At 41.2% G+C, this 20,168-nt stretch overlaps 1 protein-coding gene across 5 annotated transcripts; it reads right to left on the bottom strand.

Moving 5' to 3' along the window:
• Nucleotides 1-1,165: 1,165 nt before the first annotated feature.
• On the bottom strand, nucleotides 1,166-20,160 carry TMED8 (transmembrane p24 trafficking protein family member 8; the record flags this gene model as incomplete). 5 transcript variants are annotated; one of them, XM_083502940.1, is made up of 8 exons in its annotated part: nucleotides 1,166-2,348; nucleotides 2,675-5,692; nucleotides 5,732-8,246; nucleotides 8,845-9,138; nucleotides 10,139-10,280; nucleotides 12,269-12,398; nucleotides 14,299-14,377; nucleotides 19,668-20,160. In XM_083502940.1, the coding sequence occupies 6 exons, from the start codon at nucleotides 20,158-20,160 to the stop codon at nucleotides 8,029-8,031; spliced, it is 1,356 nt and encodes a 451-aa protein (XP_083359066.1). In that variant the 3' UTR covers nucleotides 1,166-2,348; nucleotides 2,675-5,692; nucleotides 5,732-8,028. The 5 variants fall into 5 exon arrangements, with proteins under 5 accessions (XP_083359066.1, XP_083359068.1, XP_083359065.1 ...); XM_083502942.1 differs by having other exon boundaries at nucleotides 10,154-10,280; XM_083502939.1 differs by having other exon boundaries at nucleotides 2,675-8,246.
• Between the last annotated feature and the right edge of the window lie 8 nt (nucleotides 20,161-20,168).

The following is a 20,168-nucleotide window of genomic DNA, read 5'->3' as shown; positions in this document are numbered from 1 at the left end:
CCTGCCTGGTGTACATAGTTCCAAGTGGAGGTGCACCACACTAAAAGACTGATTTCTTACAAGTGCAAAACAAATATTAGTTGGCACCTGTAACAGTGCCAGTTCCACAGATCAAAATGTCAAGTGGGCATATATGAGGTAAGGCAACAGGTCCCAAGCTTTATATATCAATAGTAATACCATGAACTTGGCCCAGTAACAAATTGGCAACCAGTACAGACTTCTGAACAGGGGTGCTGTGTGTTGATAGGGTCTCACTCCTGTCAGGAGCTGTGCTGCAGCATTCTGCACTAACTGCAGTTTCCTGGTCAAGCGCACAAGGAGTGCATTTGTTGCAGCAGGTAAAAGCCACTTCTAGCCACTGAGGCTACCTGGTCCTCCAGTGACAAAGCTAGATCTCAGAGCACTGCATACCTACTCCTTCAGCAAGAGTGCAACCCCACCCAGGGCAAGCAATTAATCAATTTCTCAGGCACAGGAACCATTCACGCACATAGCCTCTGTCTTGCCAGGATTCAAGGTCAGCTTGTTTTCCCCGTCACCCATCTCACCGCTGCATGCAGCCACTGGTCCGGGGCCCACACTTATGGCATGTGCACTAATCATTACTTGGGCACCTTCAGCATGACACTTGCACTGTAGCCTTCATCCCACTTCCTTCACAGCCCAAAGCTCCCCAGAATACTATGGAGCCAACTGGACGCCTCAGTGCTGGAGAGAACACTTGGGAGCAATTAAGGGGACCTTGAGTAGGTGAGGTTAGGCAGAAATTAACTGTGTGAAGAAGAGCTCCAGCCATTTTTTAAAAAATGTTCAAAGGGCCTCTGTAACAATAAGTGCTTAACTGTCTTGCAGGAGTAAGACAGAACCTTTATGAGCATATGAAGCGGCCATATACCAACTTGACACATCTGTTGTTCTCTGACAGGCAGTGGCTCCCCAAGGTTCCAGGCAGGAATTTCCTTTAGCTGAGATTCTTCTCCTTTGACTGGACTTAACCATCCAGGGGTCCTTTACCTTTACATTTACCTTAACTGGAGATAGCAGGAATTGAACCTGTGCCACTTTTCGCTTAGAAAAGAACTCGGACCAACACCCCCGTTACCTCTGCAGTTCATTTTCTTCTTTCTTCACAGCAGCAAAAGAAAGACAGAAGGCTGAGGCCGTATGATGAAAATGTTTATTGAAATATTTTTTGAAAAATGCAAACACACAAGTCACAGGTTTACTTCATGCAATGAAACATACATTAACCAAGGAACAGCAAACACACTAGAAAAACTTTATATCGCCAGTACCGGAACATACGAGTCAGTGACATAGCTTAATAAAATATCCTCTCAATTTTTTTGGGGGGGGTGAATGCTTGGGAGGATGTGAGCAGCATATTTGTGCACAAAATTAATGATTAAGAAACAAAACTAATATCACATGGATCATAAAACACTGACAGAAATCCTACAAGCTACAGAAATTGTGTACCAAGGTGGCGCCACGTTCTGACTAGAGGGCATGTTGCAGCTAGAGGTTGATCACTCCAGATAGTCTGTTCCTTTTGTCTTAGCCACAATGTTTGAGTATAGGCTACTGTTAACACCTTGGAGTATGGTTTGCTATGTTCAATAAAGTTCAGCCTCTCTAGATATCCTACAACTTCCCCAAGAGTCAGCCCATTGATGATTAATGGTGAAACAGAGAGCAAGTGAGGCAACACCTTAGCTGCTTATACCAAGTTTGTATAAAATGCTACAAGGGAGCTTCTTAGAAGTTTGACTGAGGCCTAGGCTTAAGGGTTCAAAGCAAAAACAGCCATGGAAGGAATTCAGCACTGCGCTATTATGATCATTCCATCAGTGCAAGCATTTCTGCTTGCCAGATGAAACAACCTCCCTGCTTCTTCCCCTGCGTGCTATTATGTTGGGGAACATATGCAGGGGGAGAAGAGGAGAAAAGCTCTGTTGCACTAGCAGGACTTGTTGCGCTGGCTCCTGTTGGCTGAACTGCTTATTTAAATCTGGCCCAAGTATTTCAACTACGTGTTTTAAAATGTACTTTATTTCAAAGCACAGCTCAACTGACATCAAAATATAGGATCATTTGTTTTGTTTTTTTATTTCAACATCTACTACGGAAGGAGAGGTTTGTGCAATTCAAAAGCTTACTTCCAGCAATTTGAACATAAGCTGGTCAAATATATCATCAACCCACTTGTTTTGTGATTTTAATTATTTCAGCCACGTCTCTCTTTTTCATTATTGCCCAGGCCCCAACACATCCCAGAGGGCATTGCTTCTTGAACAGCAGTCACCCATTCTGTTCTGCCAAGCCACTTGGGTGGTGGTGGGGTCCTACATATTTGGGAGAAGCCATCAGTCTCTTGTCAGCTCAAAGGACAGCATACAACAGGAATGGGAAAGCCCCTTGCTCAGTACCTCAGGAAATCAGCATCATTCTGATGGGACTGTACTGCACTCCTATCTGGACAGGGATAGCCTAAATTCTGTTGTCTATGCTTTGGGATCCTCTAGGTTAGATTACTGCAACACATTATACACGGAGCTGCCTCTGAAGACAGTTTGGAAACTTCAGGTGGTGCCGAATTCAGCAGCCAGGTTGCCCACCAAGGGAAGACAGTTTGCGCATATGCCCATCCTGGCCCAACCACACTCGATGCCAATTAGTTTCCGGACCCAATTCAAAAGTGCTTGTTTTGACCTATAAAGCCTTCAAGAATCACCTCTTCCCCATATGAACCAACCTGAAGCCTTCGTTCGTCATCTGAGGCCCTTCTTGTGTGAGAGGTCCAAAGGCAACAACACAAGAATGGGCCTTTTCTGCAGTAGCCCCCACTTGTGGGATACTCCCCAGGGAGGCACATCTGGTTCACTTGTTACATCTCTTTAGGCACCAGGCAAAAACATTCCTCTTCTCCTAGGCCTTTGGCTAATTAAACAATCTATAGAATTTAAAACAGGCAGGGGGTATTGCTTGTGTTTGGTATTATGTAATGCATTGTTGTGGTTTTGTATTGTAAACCACCATGTGATCTTCCAATGAAGGGTGATATAGAAATTTAATAAATAATAATAAATAACTTCAAATAAGGCATCTTCATAGGAAATGGTTTGATGTGGTACTGGGCTTTGGAGTTCAAGAATTCACTATTGGGCTAATGGAATTTAGCCATTACGTTGTATGCCACTGTTCTAAAGTAGCAGTTTTACACTTTCATGTAATCCAATTCTTGCCATGTTTATTCAGAAATATATCTCACAAGAACCAGTCAGCATCTGTAAACTCTTATTTGTAGGTGTATTGCCTTAGGATTGAACCAAGTGTGTGCATTATTCAGTTCACAGGTTTCTTTGAACAGGGTCATACATTTAAACCCAATAAACTTCATTGATCCCCTATATCTGATGACACAAGAAAATAGCAACAGAGTTATTGTACAGGTGTGTTTGTTTAAACTACACAAACTGCCTTTGATCAAGATCAGGAGTTCCCACACTTTATCATGCTTTCCACTTATGATGGCTCAGTATTTTTAGCCTGCACATCTAAGAATATGTTTAAACAAACACAAAGACTTGCCTGGTAGAAGGTAATCCTTGTCCACAGTGGCAAGCAAATCAACAAATAAAAAATGACCACCATGAAAAGTCATTCCACTAATCACTCAAAGACATCAACATAAAATGCAAGATGCACAGCCACTGCATGGAGTTTGGTCTTGGTACTGATAGGGGATGAATAACTATAGATTGATGCTGTTTCCTGGTCCAAATAAAGTATATAGGAATATCCTTGGGGATGAAATCATCTCTCTTCTGTAAATTAACCACAACTACATTGTTAGCTATGCTTACCTCAGTTTTATCTGTAAAATGTTTTAAGGCCTTCTGGAAAGGTAACAGAAATATGCTTTATGAGGCACAAGTCCTTGGAATGGGAGACTTTACAATGCAATCCTATACATGTCTACTCAGAAATAAGCCCCACCGAGTTCATCTACACATATGATTGGATGCCTTAGCTTTACATCACACAACTTTTTCTTTATCATTTCCTGGCAACTGCATCCTGGTTAAGGAGATAAGGCTACTTTCCCAAAGCAGCACAAAGGGATGTAAAATTGATTAGCCCCAGATGATCACCTGTTTAACATGCTTCTTGCAGGAGAAAGGAAACTACGTGCTTGGTGAAAAAAACAAAAAAGAAATGGTATACCAATATACCTGATTTATGTAATTTGCTACTCTAAAAGGCATTAAAAGGGTATTAGACAAATGGAAGGACAGAGCTATCAACTAGCTAAATGGCGCAGTCTGCGCAGAGGCAAACAGCATGAGAGGGCTGTTGCTTTCATCCTCTGCTTGGGGCTTTCAAGAAGCATCTGGATAAGGTCACTGTTGAAAACAGGATACTGACCAGACAGACTCTTGGGAAGAACATGAAGGGTTGTTTTGTTTTTATATTCTAATAAGCTTTCCTCTCACTTGAAGATTCTCAGAGAATTATTTTATTTTATTTTTTTGGTAAGAGGCAGAAGCAAAATAAGCAGAAACTGGGCTGTAAAGAACTGAAAAACACAAAAGCAAAACAAGCCTTTCAGAAGCTAGCAAGTCCCCAACCACAGAGATCATACAATGGAGCAGAGCTACAAATTTTTAAATTTAATTCAGTCATGCCAATTCTACACTTGACTATGAAAGTGCTGAAGTAAAAATAAAGCACATAAGGGAAGATTGGTGATGATTATAAAATATTCTCTCAATTTGAAACAACAACAAATTGCTGAAGTATTCAGTCGCTTCAAAAAATCACACAGAACAAATGGAGCAGGGATCAAAGTACTTGAAGTGCATTGTTACACTATATTGATGAGGTCCTCACAATTATTTTAGAAAATTTTAATCCCTTTGGCCCCTGATCTGAAATCGTAGCTGATCTGTCCTAATGCCTGAAACTGGTTTTCGATTCTATCTCAAAAAATGCTTTAAAAATTACATGTATCAATCCCAGACAAGTATGTGCATTTTCCCTGGCTATCTCCCACATAACTCTTTAGATGCCAAGATGATAGTTCTCCAGGGATTTTAGGTCTGTGATCCAAGAAAGAGATCCAGATTTCATGATGTGAAAATAGGACAACCATAAACACATTGTGCCCTGGCTGCATCTCTATAGCTGAACAGTTCTAAGTCCCGTCAGTATTTGGAAAGGCATGTGGGGGGGGGGGTGTATTTATCTTCAAACATGGTTTCAAAAAGTACATTACATTTGTATGTGTGTTGGCAAAAGACCAATTTTAAACTGATTTAATCAACAAGAGCAGCACTGAAACCAATGTGTTATTAAACAGACTGTAGAGAGGAGAACATGTAAGGCCTTTGCTCAATTTGAATCTACTGCAGTTTAGGTTATTAAATCAGCCAGGAAGGAGACATTGCCTCCTATATTTATAGGTAGAACATGCAGTACAACTTAAGTAGCAATTAACATGAGCAAACACACCTCTAGCAGGCATGGGCTAAAGAACAAAGACAAATTTATTGTGCTGAACAGAGATTTTCATATTACTTGTGTGACAAAAAGCAGAAAACTCTGTAACAAACAAACTTAAGTCAAACTTGCATACTGTACTTGATTCACACAATCTGTCTTTATAGTCTGCTCTTCAAGCAGAACCCTAGGTAAGGCAAATACCTATCATTTTACCTGTCTATACCAAAATAAGAGCCCTTGTATTGGACATATTTAGCAGACTCTGTGTGTTCTGTAAAATGTGGGAAGTCAGGAAATTAACTTTCACAGGGAAATTGCTTTGAACAATAATGAACAACAGTGTTTAAAAACATTCAGAGGGAAGAGAGTCTTTAAAGCTAACCATGGGCTGTGCAACCGTGAGACACAAGGGAGCTCCTGTTTCTGGCTTTTCAAAAATACAGCAGCTGCTGTTCAGGATATTTATAGAAAAATAAATACACATACTGTCCTTTAAGCCAAATAATCAATTTGCGTTGCTACTGGATTGCCTCTCATTCTCTTCCCCTCCAATTGATTTGCAGAAAGATAAGCTCAAAGTTTGCTTCTTGCAAGTCCTGTGCTTTGCAAACTCTGTGCTTCTCACTTATTGGCCTGGAATCAGCCACTAATTTCTCCATTCTCACTGCAAATAAAAACAAAATGCCTAGGAGCAGCTACACCTGACTTCCACTTTTAAAGTTAGCAGGAGCCCTTGTTTGCCAGGCCTCACTACCAACAATTAAAAGACTTAGGTTTTCACTCCAAGTCTTTAACTTTTTTTAAAAAAAAGTTCAATGGAACCAATAGTCTCCTGCTACCTTATTTGCTTTGCAACTTTCCCTTCCTTGGCAAAGTACTTAATATGGCATAGTTAGAGAACCATCATGTCTGTTTGGAAGATAGATTCTTTGGCATTGCACCTTCTAGCACTAAACTATCAGCAAAAGATAGCTGTATATATGATCAAGGGCATTTCCTCAAAAGGTCACCAAAATGTGTGTGTATCCTTCATACTATAACTGCTGCAATCATGCAAAGAGCCAAGCAAACACAAGAGATAAACATCAGTAGCCGCTGTTTTAAAAGGCATACTCCAGAGTTGCTTCTGAAATCCTGATAAATACATGTATTAGTCCTTTGCTGCAGAAAGGACTATGTGACCTACACATATATACCCTATAAAACCTGAGCTGTGAACGATAGGTGATGCGACTGCCACTCCTCTGAAATGTAACAGTTATCTGTGCCGCTTATGCTGTATTAAAGACTGGCAATGGCCTCCGAAGCCTGAATGCAAGGAAAGAGGCTCTCTTACCAACTAACACCTGAGATATTAAACTAGAGGTGTCAAAAATAAGGCTGAGGAAAATCCCTTATGTGCATTATAGAACACTCTACACAATATCATGAGGGCTAAGACGTTGATGCCCAGAATAAAGGACCTCACTTGCCAATAAATGCTACTGCATGGCTCAGTTTTCCATCACTGGGATGGAAAGGGATGCTGTGTACTCGTATGACTGTGCACAATGGCCTTTTGTAGCTTGGAGTACTTATTGGTGGAGTGCACAGGCACGGCACAGCAAATATGAACAAGCATAACTATATTATCATATGCAAACTACATTATCATATTTTGCTTCCAGTGAAAGTGACTTTTTTTTTAAATGAATCCTCTTGCTGGAATAAATTGACACACCAGCCCATTTTGGGTTTTGACACCCCTATCTTAAGCTACACTGAATTCAGGCAAAAAGTCAACCAATGAAAATAACATTAGCCCCAAAAGGTCTGGAGGAGGAAGAATCTTTGTTTGGTGAATTGCTTGACTAGAATTATTTGGTTTATGTTTCCTTCCTTCCTTCTTCCATTTTGTGCCCTTTCTGAGAGAAAATACATGTAACTTAAAATTCTTTCAGACAAGCTGTGAAATCCAGGTATCTATACCAGCAAATACACACCAATTTTGCCTTACAATAAACTAGCTACATTTGCACGGAACTAGAAGAGAGAAGACAGGCTGGCAATGGCCTGGATGGCATACATACGTGCCATTTCAGAATCTTCCCAGAGACCAAGCAAATGGCAGTGAACTGCAGCATAGTAACAATGCAGTTTCTACAGGCTGCTTTGGCAGCTGATCCCAGTGATTATTTGCAGATAGAGGAGCAGAAGCTGATAATATATTTACCCCAAAAGAAAAGGCATATTTCAACTTCAGTTCATGGAAGTGCAATAGAAAGTAAAAGCAGACACCTGAACCTGGTCCAGTGATTTGCTTTCTATAACTAAGCTCTCAGATTGGTGTCTGCATAAAACAAACGAGCTGCCAATAATCACGTGCATCACTTTAACAGTGAGGAAGGGTTGAAGGAAGTCATCCATACATAAGCATAGAGATTCAGCCATCAAGTGTGTGCCTGTTAGGAGATACTAGTCATGACAGGCAGCTTGCTTTGGTGTCTTATGGCCCACCCACTCCAAATCTCATTAACTGCTCTAGCTGGTATAATAGACATGGAAGAAGAGAATCTTGTTGCGTAGGAGTGAGTAAGAATTGTCAAATTTGAGCAAGTAGATGCCCTCGCCTGGATAATCGTGGCTGCCTACTTGCACTTCCCGGTGGCTATCCCTTCGGTAGACAGGCATGATCTCCCCGTAACGGTTTCGCAAATAGCTTCTGGAGCCTCTTTCCACATCACCAACTGGAATAGGTCCTGAGAATAAAGGAACACACAAAGCATCAGTGAACAATGCAAAAAAAAAAAAAAGACTAAAAAGTGTAATCAGACTGACTAAGGAAGATCACAAGAAGAAAACATTATGCTTCGCAGTGGACCATGACATTCTAAGTTAAGTGTCTGCTGATGACAATGAAGTTCTACAGATTTTCTTTTTTAATCTCGATGTTGATTATAATTTATGTTGATGTTCAGTATGTGTTTTATGTTTTTATTTTGTGAGACATGACAATCATAATTCCTCTTCCCTCCATGTCCCTTTTGTGTGTCGTATATTACATAATGTAATTTTTATTATTATTTATATGCCACCCATCTGATGGGTTGTCCCAGCCACTCTGGACGGCTCCCAACAAAATATTAAAACACAAAAAACCTCAAACATTAAAAACCTCCCTGACTTCTAAAAGTCAGATAGAAGTTTATTTCCTTGACATCTGATGGGAGGGCATTCCACAGGGTGGGCATAACCACCAAGAAGGCCCTCTGCCTGGTTCCCTGTAACCTCGGAGCTGGATCACAACATGCTGATATTAAGGCAATAATCATGACTCTTGCCCAGTTCTGCACTGACCTTCAAACTCTTCATCATCATCTTCTTCATCACTTGATTCACTAACTTGCACAGTAATTGCAGTGCTAGTAACAGAAGTCCAATCAAAATAGACTCCAAAGCCAATGTCATAATCTTCTGTGGCAAACTCCCAGCAGACACGCTTCCCATCAGGGTGAGTTGGCACCCGGACTGTTAACACCTCACCCCGTTTCACTACCATTCGGGCATTCTTCTCCTTTGTCATCTTTGTTTTGAACTCCCTTATCTTGGCGCTTGTCCAAGTAGTGGGGGGAATTAGAGGTGGAGGACGAGCTGAAAGAAACAAGGAACGTATTACTAGCTTGTAATCAACAGAGGGCACAGTCTTTAATTTCATTGTACATTCTAAATCAACACTGCGAACAAGCAGAATAGATTTTGCTTGTGCGATGGGACTTCACCTTCCTGCAGTCCCCCAGGCATTCTCAATATATGCTCTGAAGAATTGAGAAATCCCCTGGGTACATAAAGGAAAGAAGAAGAAAGGAGAGTCTCATTGTGCAAACTGAACCCCACTGATGCAATGGGGAATTCTGCTCATATGGTTGCCAACTTTCAAAAAGTTCAAAAAGAAATAATAGTTCTCCTCCACCTTTATGCTGGTAGAGCTCTTCGAAACTGCAGATAACTATTTTTCTTCCTCTTCATCTCAACCCAACTTTACCTTGGGATGATTGACACTAGTCTTTTAATGTCACAGACAAAAGCAATCTATCTCATATTTAAACAAACTATACACCCAGATTTAGTATGCATTTAGTTTCACACAGAAAAGCTTCTCATGGGGAATTAGTGACAATGCGTTTAATTGTCAACACTATCCTAACATAGTTGATTTGCTATGCCAAAAGGGCTATTTTAAATGAATTTCTAGTCGGGGGGGGGACCACCCCCAGAAAAATATAGCTTTGAGAACCTTGCTCCAGGGCGGAATAAATAAATGAAATCAATTATTTCAGCTCTTTTGGTGTCTCCATTCCATTGCTTCCCTGCAGATTTCCAATTGTATCATAGTGTTCTAGCCATGTATTTTACAGGTTGGACTGCCTTTCAATTGAACTCAAACACCACTGAATATAAATAAATAAATAAACAACAAAATAAGAGCAGACATAGTCTAATGTCCCAGTCTCCTATTTTTCTAAACTTATAAATCAATTTCATGTTTGAAGATTTATCATACCAGAGTATCAATATTACATTAGGGATTTGTCCAGAACTCTGGCTACTAATAAATAATACCCTGAGTCAGTGATGTAGTCTTAAATCTTACCTTTCTTCTGCTCACCAAGTAAATCTGTAGTTTCCAGCTCTGCTGTAAGGACATCTACTGCTCCTGTGTATTCAGACTGTATCATGACTATATCACCTGGTCCTTGTGGGTCAGGATACTTTGTCATCCGCACTACAGCCTCCTATGCAGAGGACACAAGCTTCCTTAGAATCACACCATATATTTTTGAAATTACTACATTTATTTGTATTTAATTACTAAATTTTACCTGTTGATGCACAATTTCTAGGTCACATACCGAAAACCATGGAGATTTCTTAAGGGTAGGAACTAGATTACCAGGAGACTCCCTCTACATAACTACACTAGTGATCATACCACCCACCCTCTTCTCCTGGAGCAAATGTAAAGTACAAAAATAGTAGCACAAAAGTGATATGTTGGGCAAGAGACCAGTAGCAAAACTAGGAAGCAGGTGCACTGGCTGTTACAGTGTATAAAGACATATTCCCCAGGTTAAAATCTGACAATACTAGTAAACACTGCCAAAATTGCCCTGACCTCATCCTTGGAGCTCTTCAGTGGAAGACAGGTTGGGCATACAGAAATTCTCCTGAAATGAAATCATGTCAAAGTGCATTCATTGCAATAATTAGGCCAATATAACTTTGCCATTAAGAGACATCTATTTCAGTTCATTTTAAAATGCATGAAGCAAAGACCAACATTTGCATCTGTAGTCTCATAGCCTTACTATTAGGAAAACAGCAGAGAATAAAGAAACCAAGTGCTAAAAAATGACAAAATACTTTGACCTTTTTCCAAAGTTCAATTTTCAATTCCAATCTTACCTTTTAAGGAGAATCAAAAGCAAAGCAAATTACTTTCTAAGTACTATATTAAACACTACAGCTATTCAGCAACAGATAGAAAGAACTCTGGCAGACATATATTTTTTTGGCACACTCTTCCATTATCTCTCAAGACACAGATGTCAACAATCTTACTCAAGATTCTTATCTCTGCTCTCTAAATTCAAAGGCTGCATTTGCATCACTGAAGTGACCTCTTTGGGGTGCAAGCCTGGGCAGCGTGTATGGAGGTCCTGGGCTGTCCAGATGACAGAACCCCACTCTTGGCTTTGCTGATATGGTCCAAAAGAAAGAAAAGCAATACATTTGGCACCAGCTTGGTTGCAGGAGTTGCCAGAAGGAAGCATAAAAGATACCATCCAACCACCTTAGGGACTCGTTTCGGATTTGTGTCGGGTTAACTCATTAGCCTTTGCTTCTCCTGAAGATATCCCGAAAGGCAGCAGAGGTCAATTCAAAGGAATTCACAGAATTTATATATGCCCAAGTCAGATCTGTGTCTAAATTCATTAGACACTCTTTGCAACTTTGTTCTATTGTGTAACTCACAAGTTCTCCAACTTTCTACCCCTAGGAACCAGCTGAGAGGGCTGAAAAATATTGGGGACCACCAGTCACAAAATGGTAGTGCAACCCTAACCCTTTCCTTTGTATTTCTACTTTGCTATTATAAAGAATATTAACCTCTCTCTCTCTCTCATTTTTTTCAGCACCTCCTCTGGTCTTTTAGCCTCAGAGGAGGGAGACTTCTTTTCCCTCTCTCTCTTTAACCGCCCCCCATCTCCCAGCAAACTTTACTTAGAATATGGGAGGGTTGGTTTGCTGGTGCAAACCTTTTTTCCAACAAAAAAGGCTACAGCATGGCCAGGGGATAATGCAGGTTAGTAAGGAGGCACTGGATGAGACATAGCATCAAAGCCCTATTGAAAGTAGACTTAGGCACCATAATGGTCCCCAGCCATTTGAGAAACACTGGTCTAGCTTCACCCTTTCCCTCATATGTTGCAAAGCCACACATATGTCTTTTCACACTTCTTCCTCATCAAAGGGTTTTTTAATTTTAAAATTTTGCAGACCCCAGAGAAATAAAAAGTGCCCAAAAATGTATCCATGTCTTAACAGTACACAAATGTGATAAAGAAGAACAAAGAACAGCCCCATAAACTTAACAGGAAGTACACATGTATTATGAACAGTATCACAAATAAACCTAACAAAGTGTATTGCTCATGTGCTACATAGACAAATGCATTCAGAAATAATACTGTGCAGACAGTCTAGGAAGCCAGTCCCCTACCTCTTTTGGGTGCTGATGTTGATCAGTTAGGATCTCTTCCTTTCCTTTTACATCTTGCTCTTTCAGACCATCGTCAGCACTTCCACAATCCTTTGTAGCCTCTGCATTCACAGGTGACCCACTCTGCAGCCTCTCAAAGAAAAACAGCAGATCAATTCAATATGTTTTAAGAGAAATTCAGGATGTTTTCAGGCAGGTGAAACAATCATTTCATTTAATCTCCAATCAAATGGGGAAATTGATTAAAGGATGCTAAAGAAAGGGATGCTAAAGAAACAAGATTTCTTTAGTGTGTGTATTCCTGACACAACCACATAAAGCTGTCTCAGCTGAGCCAATGCTACAGTGAATAATTCTGCAGCTTTGTACTCCCTTAGGTAGCAGAAATACAGCCCAGCTGAGCCCATCCAACCACCACTTCATAGCTGAAATACTTTGTAAACATTGGCTTTAGCAAATCATACCCTGCACTCAGGCTGATTAATTCATCTGGACAGAAAAAGTACATCAGAATAATGTGACAGCTTGATGCAAGCATCTCCACGTCTATAAATGAAATTTTCGCAAATAATGTTTTTTTAAAGATACATTAAGCAAATACATTTTACAGATAACAACACAGGGCTTACCAACAAACCTTCAGGACTAACCACAGCAGTAAGTTCCTGTCCCAGCTAACTACTCTGACTTCTGGAAAGATGTGAGCATGACAACATGGCCAAGTCTGGGGTTATTTAAGCTTGGTCACGCCCCGTCTAAAACAACTGATATTTGACAGTTTAACTGGCAGAGAGAGTCTGGCTGGCTATGGAAGTAGCTAGGTGTGCTTAGGGATTTGTCAGGCAGGAGAAACCTGTATAATTTCCTCATGTGGAGAAAAAGGACATGGAAAAGGACTAGAAGTGCTTTTAGAGGAGTGGGTACCCATTCTAGGAGTAGATGGTTTTAATAGAAACAATTCTGTTGTAGAGGACTATAAATTCTGGTTTAGACCTGAAACAGTGTTTCTGACAGAAAATAAGTACTGTGCCTTTAATAGTTAACCCTTCAAACCTTTTCTCTCTTTCAGTGTTCATTAATATTTTCATCATGCCTCAGCTTTAATTTATAACTTGTTTAGGGAATAGGTTGTCACAGTTGTTACTGGCGATCTTATAGGATGGTACTCAACTATGTTTTACTCAAAGTAGACCCTTTTAAATGAATTGGCTTAGTTGTATTCATTAGTTTCAGTGAGTCTATTCGGAGAAAAATATAGTGGAAAACCTCTCTCTGTATTTCTCTCCCTACCCACCCCCACCTATTTTTGTTTTTTTAAAGTCATTCTTAGGGTCCATTTTGGAGGAGAAACTAACAAAAATAATAATAATAATCTTAAAGAATAATCTAATTAGAATCTATTATCTAAAAGTAAAGAACATATTTCCATCAGGAGAACATTTAATATTTAAACCTCTGCTAGTTTAGAGAGCAAACATGGTAGTAATGGGGGAAAAAATTACCTGACATTCATGCTATCTTAGAGATTAAAGCAAAAGCCTATTTGGCATCAATGGGATGCTGCACAGCATCCCTGGATGAAAACGTAATTACAGAGGCAGCAGGGGTTTCTATCTCCTCTATGCTCCAGAATTCAAATGCCAGGATTACCTAAGTTTGCTTTTAAAAATAACATTGTGCTTTCACAATAAAAGCAAAGTTTAACTCATTGAATCCCGCTCTTTCTCTTGTTAAACATGGTGCACTATAGGGCATTACAATTATAATATAATACAATTATTAATAGATCAGCGTCTGAACACTTCAAAAACCCATCAATAAAGAATCAATATGTCATTTACAGATATTTTACAGGAGTTACAGAATATCCAACAAAACTACTAAATGAAGCAACTGGCAGATATTCAGATATATATTCTATATTGCAAAGGAAAGCTGAGCTGATTGCTAGACTCCTCCATCACCAGAAACTCTCCTTCATTGCTCCTGAGCAAGACCTAATGCAGGCCTTCATTACACATATTTCCTACCTGCACTGCAAGGCATCATTTTCAGATGTGGCAGCTGCCTGGAAAGTAGATTCCGGTCTTTGATCTGAATCTTCATTCTCTAGAAGAGGGTAGACAGAAATAATATTTGGTTTTTCGGCAGTTGTAAAACTCTAGCTATTATCCAGTGCTAGGCTCTTATGAGTGAAAGGGAGGGAGGCAAGTTTTGGCTATTTTTCATTTCTCCCTGCAGCCCCTTGTTCTCCCTGAAAAAGCTGCTTCAGCAGTTGAGGGACTCTCTGAAACAATGTGGGAGGGAGTGCTGGGGACTTCAGAGCAAAGGGACAGTCAGCAAAAATTGTATTCTACACCTACTTCAGGCTATATCACAATCACAACTTAAACGACTGCTTCCTTAAAGTCATATAACATGCAGAGCACAATGAGTTGTTATGACAGTATCCAGATTGTATAGCGTCTGAGCCACAGAATACAGATGTGGCAGCGTGACAGGCAGGCCCCAGATTTAAGGCATCACTTGCTATATAAACATCTCTTCCCTCTATTACAGCACAGGACAAGCAAAGTGGCAATGGCCATCAGTACTTATCATGATGCCTGCCAAACTGTCCCTTTCAGTTCTTAAACAGTAGTGAAAAAATCAGGGAAAGCATTAATATTGGGTGAAAACCAACAACCGTGGAAGGACAATGGGGAGTAACTTTAATAAACAAATTAGGACCATCGCTAACTCAAACATAGTCAAGAAGCACACAGATAACCTTTTCTAAACAGAAGAACAGGATGACATTTTAATTCATTTACGGTAATCACTGGCTTTTCAGCAGAGATTACTCAGAATGGGAGCAGGCTATCATTAGTTTTATTATTTAAATTCATTAAAGCCCAGTCCAGGAGTGACAAATTAAATTTATAATTGTTTATAAAGCTCTGGTATACATTGTTTACCGATTGTAGATTTAATGTAGGAACTGGGAACAGGCAATGCCATAAGAGCTTTTATCTAAGTTGATTATCTTCAGAATTGTAAGAAAGCACAACAGTATGGTGATGGCAGTGCACAATTTTCTTTTAATAAGTTAGAAATTATACATATATGTAAATGAAATTCTGCAGATCAATCACATTTAAATGTGCTTGCTCATTTTCTGCATTTTTCCCTGTTTCTCGTGTTTCTCGCTTTTCAAAGTATGTCGGATTCGGGGGAACAATTTGGAGAAATAAAGTATGGAGAATGACAACCAATTAGTTTGGAAATAATAATAATAATAATAATAATAATAATAATAATAATAATAATAATAATAATAATATCTTTATTGTCATTGCCCCCTCTCGGGGACAACGAAATTACTTGGCTGCTCCATCCACCCAGGTAGGGCACTCCACACAAAATCAAAACAACTATAAAAACACTAATTAAAACAATACAGTATAATACAGCAAGGAAGATTAGATGACTTTCAAAGTCCAGGCTTCCCATTCAGGGCCGAGATCGCTCTGGAGAAGAAGCTGTTCTTAAGACGGCTCGTTCTTGTCTTCATCGTCCTGTATCTCCGTCCCGACGGCAGGAGCTCGAAGAGACAGTGACCAGGATGCGATGGATCTTTTACTATGTCCAGTGCCTTCCTATGGCACCTTGTGGCATAAATCTGCTCTAAGGTGGAGAGTGGGCAGCCAACAATGCTCTCTGCTGCCTTAACAACTCTGCACAACCCCAACCTGTCCTGGGTAGTACAGCTTCAAATATGGAGAACACTGCTGAAATAATAGTGAGAACTACCATAGTGCTTTCAGAGCATCACATATATTACCTCATAATCCATAAATACTCATGTAAAATAGCCCAGCATTTTCATCTCTGAGGTAGGGTGTGTGTGTGTGTGTGTGTGTGTGAGAGAGAGAGAGAGAGAGAGAGAGAGAGAGAGAGAGAGAGTTGGACTTCAGCTCATCAGCCCCAGCTTGGTGAGTCTATGGGTCAGCAGGAGGAATCATGGGGTACTGGTTCTTAAAACGATTTTAGAAAGCCAGTTCTGAACAGTTAAGTTCTGGAAGTGATTTGCTAAATCATTTTACAGGTAATTTTGTTGCCCAGCCCTTTTGTTCAGTTTTACAGATTTTCAGAAAACTATCCAAAGCAGTAAGTAAATGCTTGTTGTCAGTGCTTTTTTGTGGGGGGACGCAGGGGTATGCATACCCCTAAACATTTTGTGAATCTAAAGTTTGGCCTCATCAAGGGGCATTATTTCAATATGAGTAGGATAATGAGAGTAACCCCTAAACATTTTAAAAGAAAAAAGCACTGCTTGTTGTGATAAAGTCTCAACAACTAATTTAATAATTCCTTCCTTAACCTGGGCTTAGCATAAAAGATCCCTCTTACATTAGTGCTTATCGGCTCAGATGAACAGAAACTTTACATCTTTCCAAAAAAATTAAGGGTACTGTACTACAAATACAATAAAGCTATTCTACAATTTCCTTACGCCAGTATAGATTTTGACATCAAGTACAGTATTCAGCATGCTAAGAATTTCAAGCTGGTTTTGTTTGTATTCATTTTTTACAAATGTACATTTTTAGCTCTTAAGGCTGTGAAGATAAGACTTGAAACTGTGTAGGCAGCAACTGGCAGGGTTTTGAGAGAGGCTGTTGAGCAGAAATTACAGTACAGGTGTGTGTGGGGGGGCTCCAATATTGTTTGCATAATATGATTGGGGGCTTCTCTTTCGTGCAGGATTTTGATTGAAAACAAACAAACAAATTATTTAGAATCCAGACCCATCAATGGCTTAGAAGTTCTGAGGATCACCACAATTAACCCATAAATAAATAAAGGGGAAAGAAGTGTGGTGAGGGAGACTTCCTCCCACAATTATAGAAGGTAACCAATAATAGGGAATCAGAACAGAAGCAGTTATTTACTTTAAGGTTGTCACAGCTGCACAGTGAGAGTTGTGTGTTTTTAAGAAGGAAAGAAATGCATTAGCTTTGCAAACACAGGAGGAGAAAAAAGTCCAGAACTCCAATCTCCATCTAGGAGAATCACCAGCTTGTCTCAAAGCCAGCACTGACACCCAATACTATAGCAACAGATGATTCCATTTTTATATTTCACTTATTATTATTACTCAGCATCCTTTGCATATTGATATTGATATGTGGGAGCTAACTAACATTAGGCACTGCTTATTCAGTGGTGGTGGGGACTTGGCATTTACATAGCACTTCCACATACATTATTTTGCTGTGATCCTTACAAACAATTGTCAGAAATTATCCTGCTGATAACTGAAGATGAGCGATTAAGTCTATGGCTTCCTTATGTCTACTGTTGAATTCAGATGGCAGAAACTAGATTTGAAATAGGGATATTCTGATCAAAGGTATCCTCTCAGATACCAATGTATACTAATGGGGTTTTGAAGTATTTGTGGCCTCATTTTCTGGGGCAGGATCTGCTTAGACCTGCCTTTTATTTGTATAGATTTTCATTTTTTTAAGGTATTTATTGGCTGTGCTAATTGTAATTGACTTCATTATTTCTACTGTTTGTAGGTCACTTTTTCTAAGTGACTAATAAATAATAACAACAACTGGGGTGGGGGCTAAGCTGCACAGAGTCTTAAGTCTGTGAACAGGGTGTATACTTTTAAAACTACCACTGATTTCTAGGATCCTCCATTTTAATGATTAGTCAACAACACATTTCCATTGCTTTCACTTAAACCTCTCTATGCTGTGTTATTACACTTGAGATTTTAAAAGTGAAGTGTCTGGTGCATAAATCAAGAAAGCAAAGAAGTTCATGGCAATGCCACTACTGTCTGCTACCTGATGCAACAGTTACACCAAGGTGCATTAGCCCAATTAGAAAACAACTGGTATGCTGAGGGAAAAATTAAACAATGCAGTAACCCAAGGGAACAAAAGCTATTAAAGGCTAGCTCCTGACAAACAAGAATATCAAACAAGCTCATCAAACAAGCAATACTGCAGTATATTATGCTCCACCACACTATTTCTTGATTGATAAATAAAACATTGATGGGTACTGCAAAACATATAATGCAGTATTATGATTTTGTTCTGACACCTGTTCAATACTGTTCTACACAGTACTGATTAAGTTCTTGGTGATCTCCTTATTAAAGTGATTCTGTGATATCCAGTTATTCTTAACGCTGATCTTTCTGTTACAATGGAAATGAGTTTATGCTCTTTGGTTCCACTTCTAGCTACTGGGATACCACAATTGTGAAGAACATCAATATGGGCAGCCCATCTTCAGGAAGTCTTTCATGCCGCAATTCTGCCTTGCCCCAACACACCGAATACCCTGGTCTTCTGTAATACGCATGACTCTTCCTTGTACCTTGGTTTCAACTGATCAACATAAAGAAAAGATGACAATTTATGCAACCAGTAAACCACTTGTCCAAGCAACGACGATTGCAGAAAAATGCGTAATCTGCCAACACTCAAGGCATAAATTCTGGTATGGATGGAGCTAGCACATCTACAGATGTATAGGATAGTGAAAGGATGCATGTAAACTTAACTTTCATTATTACTTGTAGCTTAAGCACTACAGTATGTTGTCATGGAAAATGGTGTGCAAAGGCGAAAATCCAAAAAAGGTAGGGGTCCTTTCTAGCCGATGCCCCTGGGAGGAAAGGATGCACTGAGTTCCTTAGGAAAAACCACGGAACTACAATGACAGTCCAATCCTACAAATATTTATTCAGAAGAAAACCCCATGGTCTTCTTACTCCCTCGAGCGATTCACTTGCACCTCGAGTTTTCGAAGGCATCAATCAAACCAAGGACGACTATATACTCAAAACGGAGGTCTAGGAGGGTCTGTCTGGAAACAGAAATGGATTGTTCTTCCTACTGACCAGGAGGTGGCCAGCAACTGTCTTTTCAGTACCCCCAGCCGGTCTCAGGATGACTCTTTTCAGGCTTCCGCGACGCCTCGCCTCGAACACCTGCAGCGCCAGCAGAGCAGCCCCAACCCCCAGCGCCTCAGCCCGGGCTCCTCGCCGCGCGCCCCAACCCGGTTTTCCCCAGAGTCAACGCCTCCCGTCGCGACCTCGCCGCTCCCTTCGTTTTGCTTATTGAATGCCAAGAAGCTCCACGAGCGGCAGAAGTTCAACAGGTGGCGCACACGCGTGCCACGGGGAGGGGGCACCTGTTGGATTTCTGCCTGCAGCGCCGCTGTCAGGGGACCTTCCAGGGAGCGAGGGACGTGGCGAGCCACACGGGCCCTCCTCCCGCGCTCCGTCAGTCCCCGGGGAGGGGGAAGGCCCTGACAGAGACGGCGTTTTCTTTGGCCCCCCCGCCCCGCTATCTCCACCCCGCAGCCGCGAGGGAGGCCCCTGAAGTACCTGAGGTAGGCGGCAGCGGAGGCGTGAGGCGCGGCTTCTTCTCGTCGTCTCCAGCCCCGCCAGCGGGGCAACTGTCGCCGCCGCCGTCGCCGCCTCCTCCCAAGCCGTTGGCCGCGGAGGGTTCGAAGCGGGTGCCCACGGCGGCGGCGGCGGCGGCCAGCACGTCCGACATGGGAAGGCGGAAGGCTGAGCCGCCCGAAAGCAGCCGGGGAGGGTCGAGCGGAGCCGAGCAAAGCCGGAAAGAGCCGAGCGGCGATCGTAGCCGCTCCCGTCCCCCTCCCTCACCCGCGACCACCACCGCAGCCTCCTTCTCCTCCTCTCGGGCCTCCGCCCTACGTAGTTCCCGCCTAAAGCCGGCCGCTTTCGAAAGGGCCGCTTTCGTCAGGCTGCTACAGAGGCTTCTCTGGCTGGCGGGATGGGGAAAGGAAAGGCGGCGCACTTCCCGGAAGCGCTGGTAGCCATGGAGACCGTTCCAGGAAGGACGCGTTGCCATAGCGGCGC

Source organism: Podarcis liolepis (genome assembly GCF_965112155.1).
Source record: "Podarcis liolepis genome assembly, chromosome: 1".
NCBI lineage: Eukaryota > Metazoa > Chordata > Lepidosauria > Squamata > Lacertidae > Podarcis > Podarcis liolepis.
This window is presented reverse-complemented; position numbering and strand designations above follow the sequence as displayed.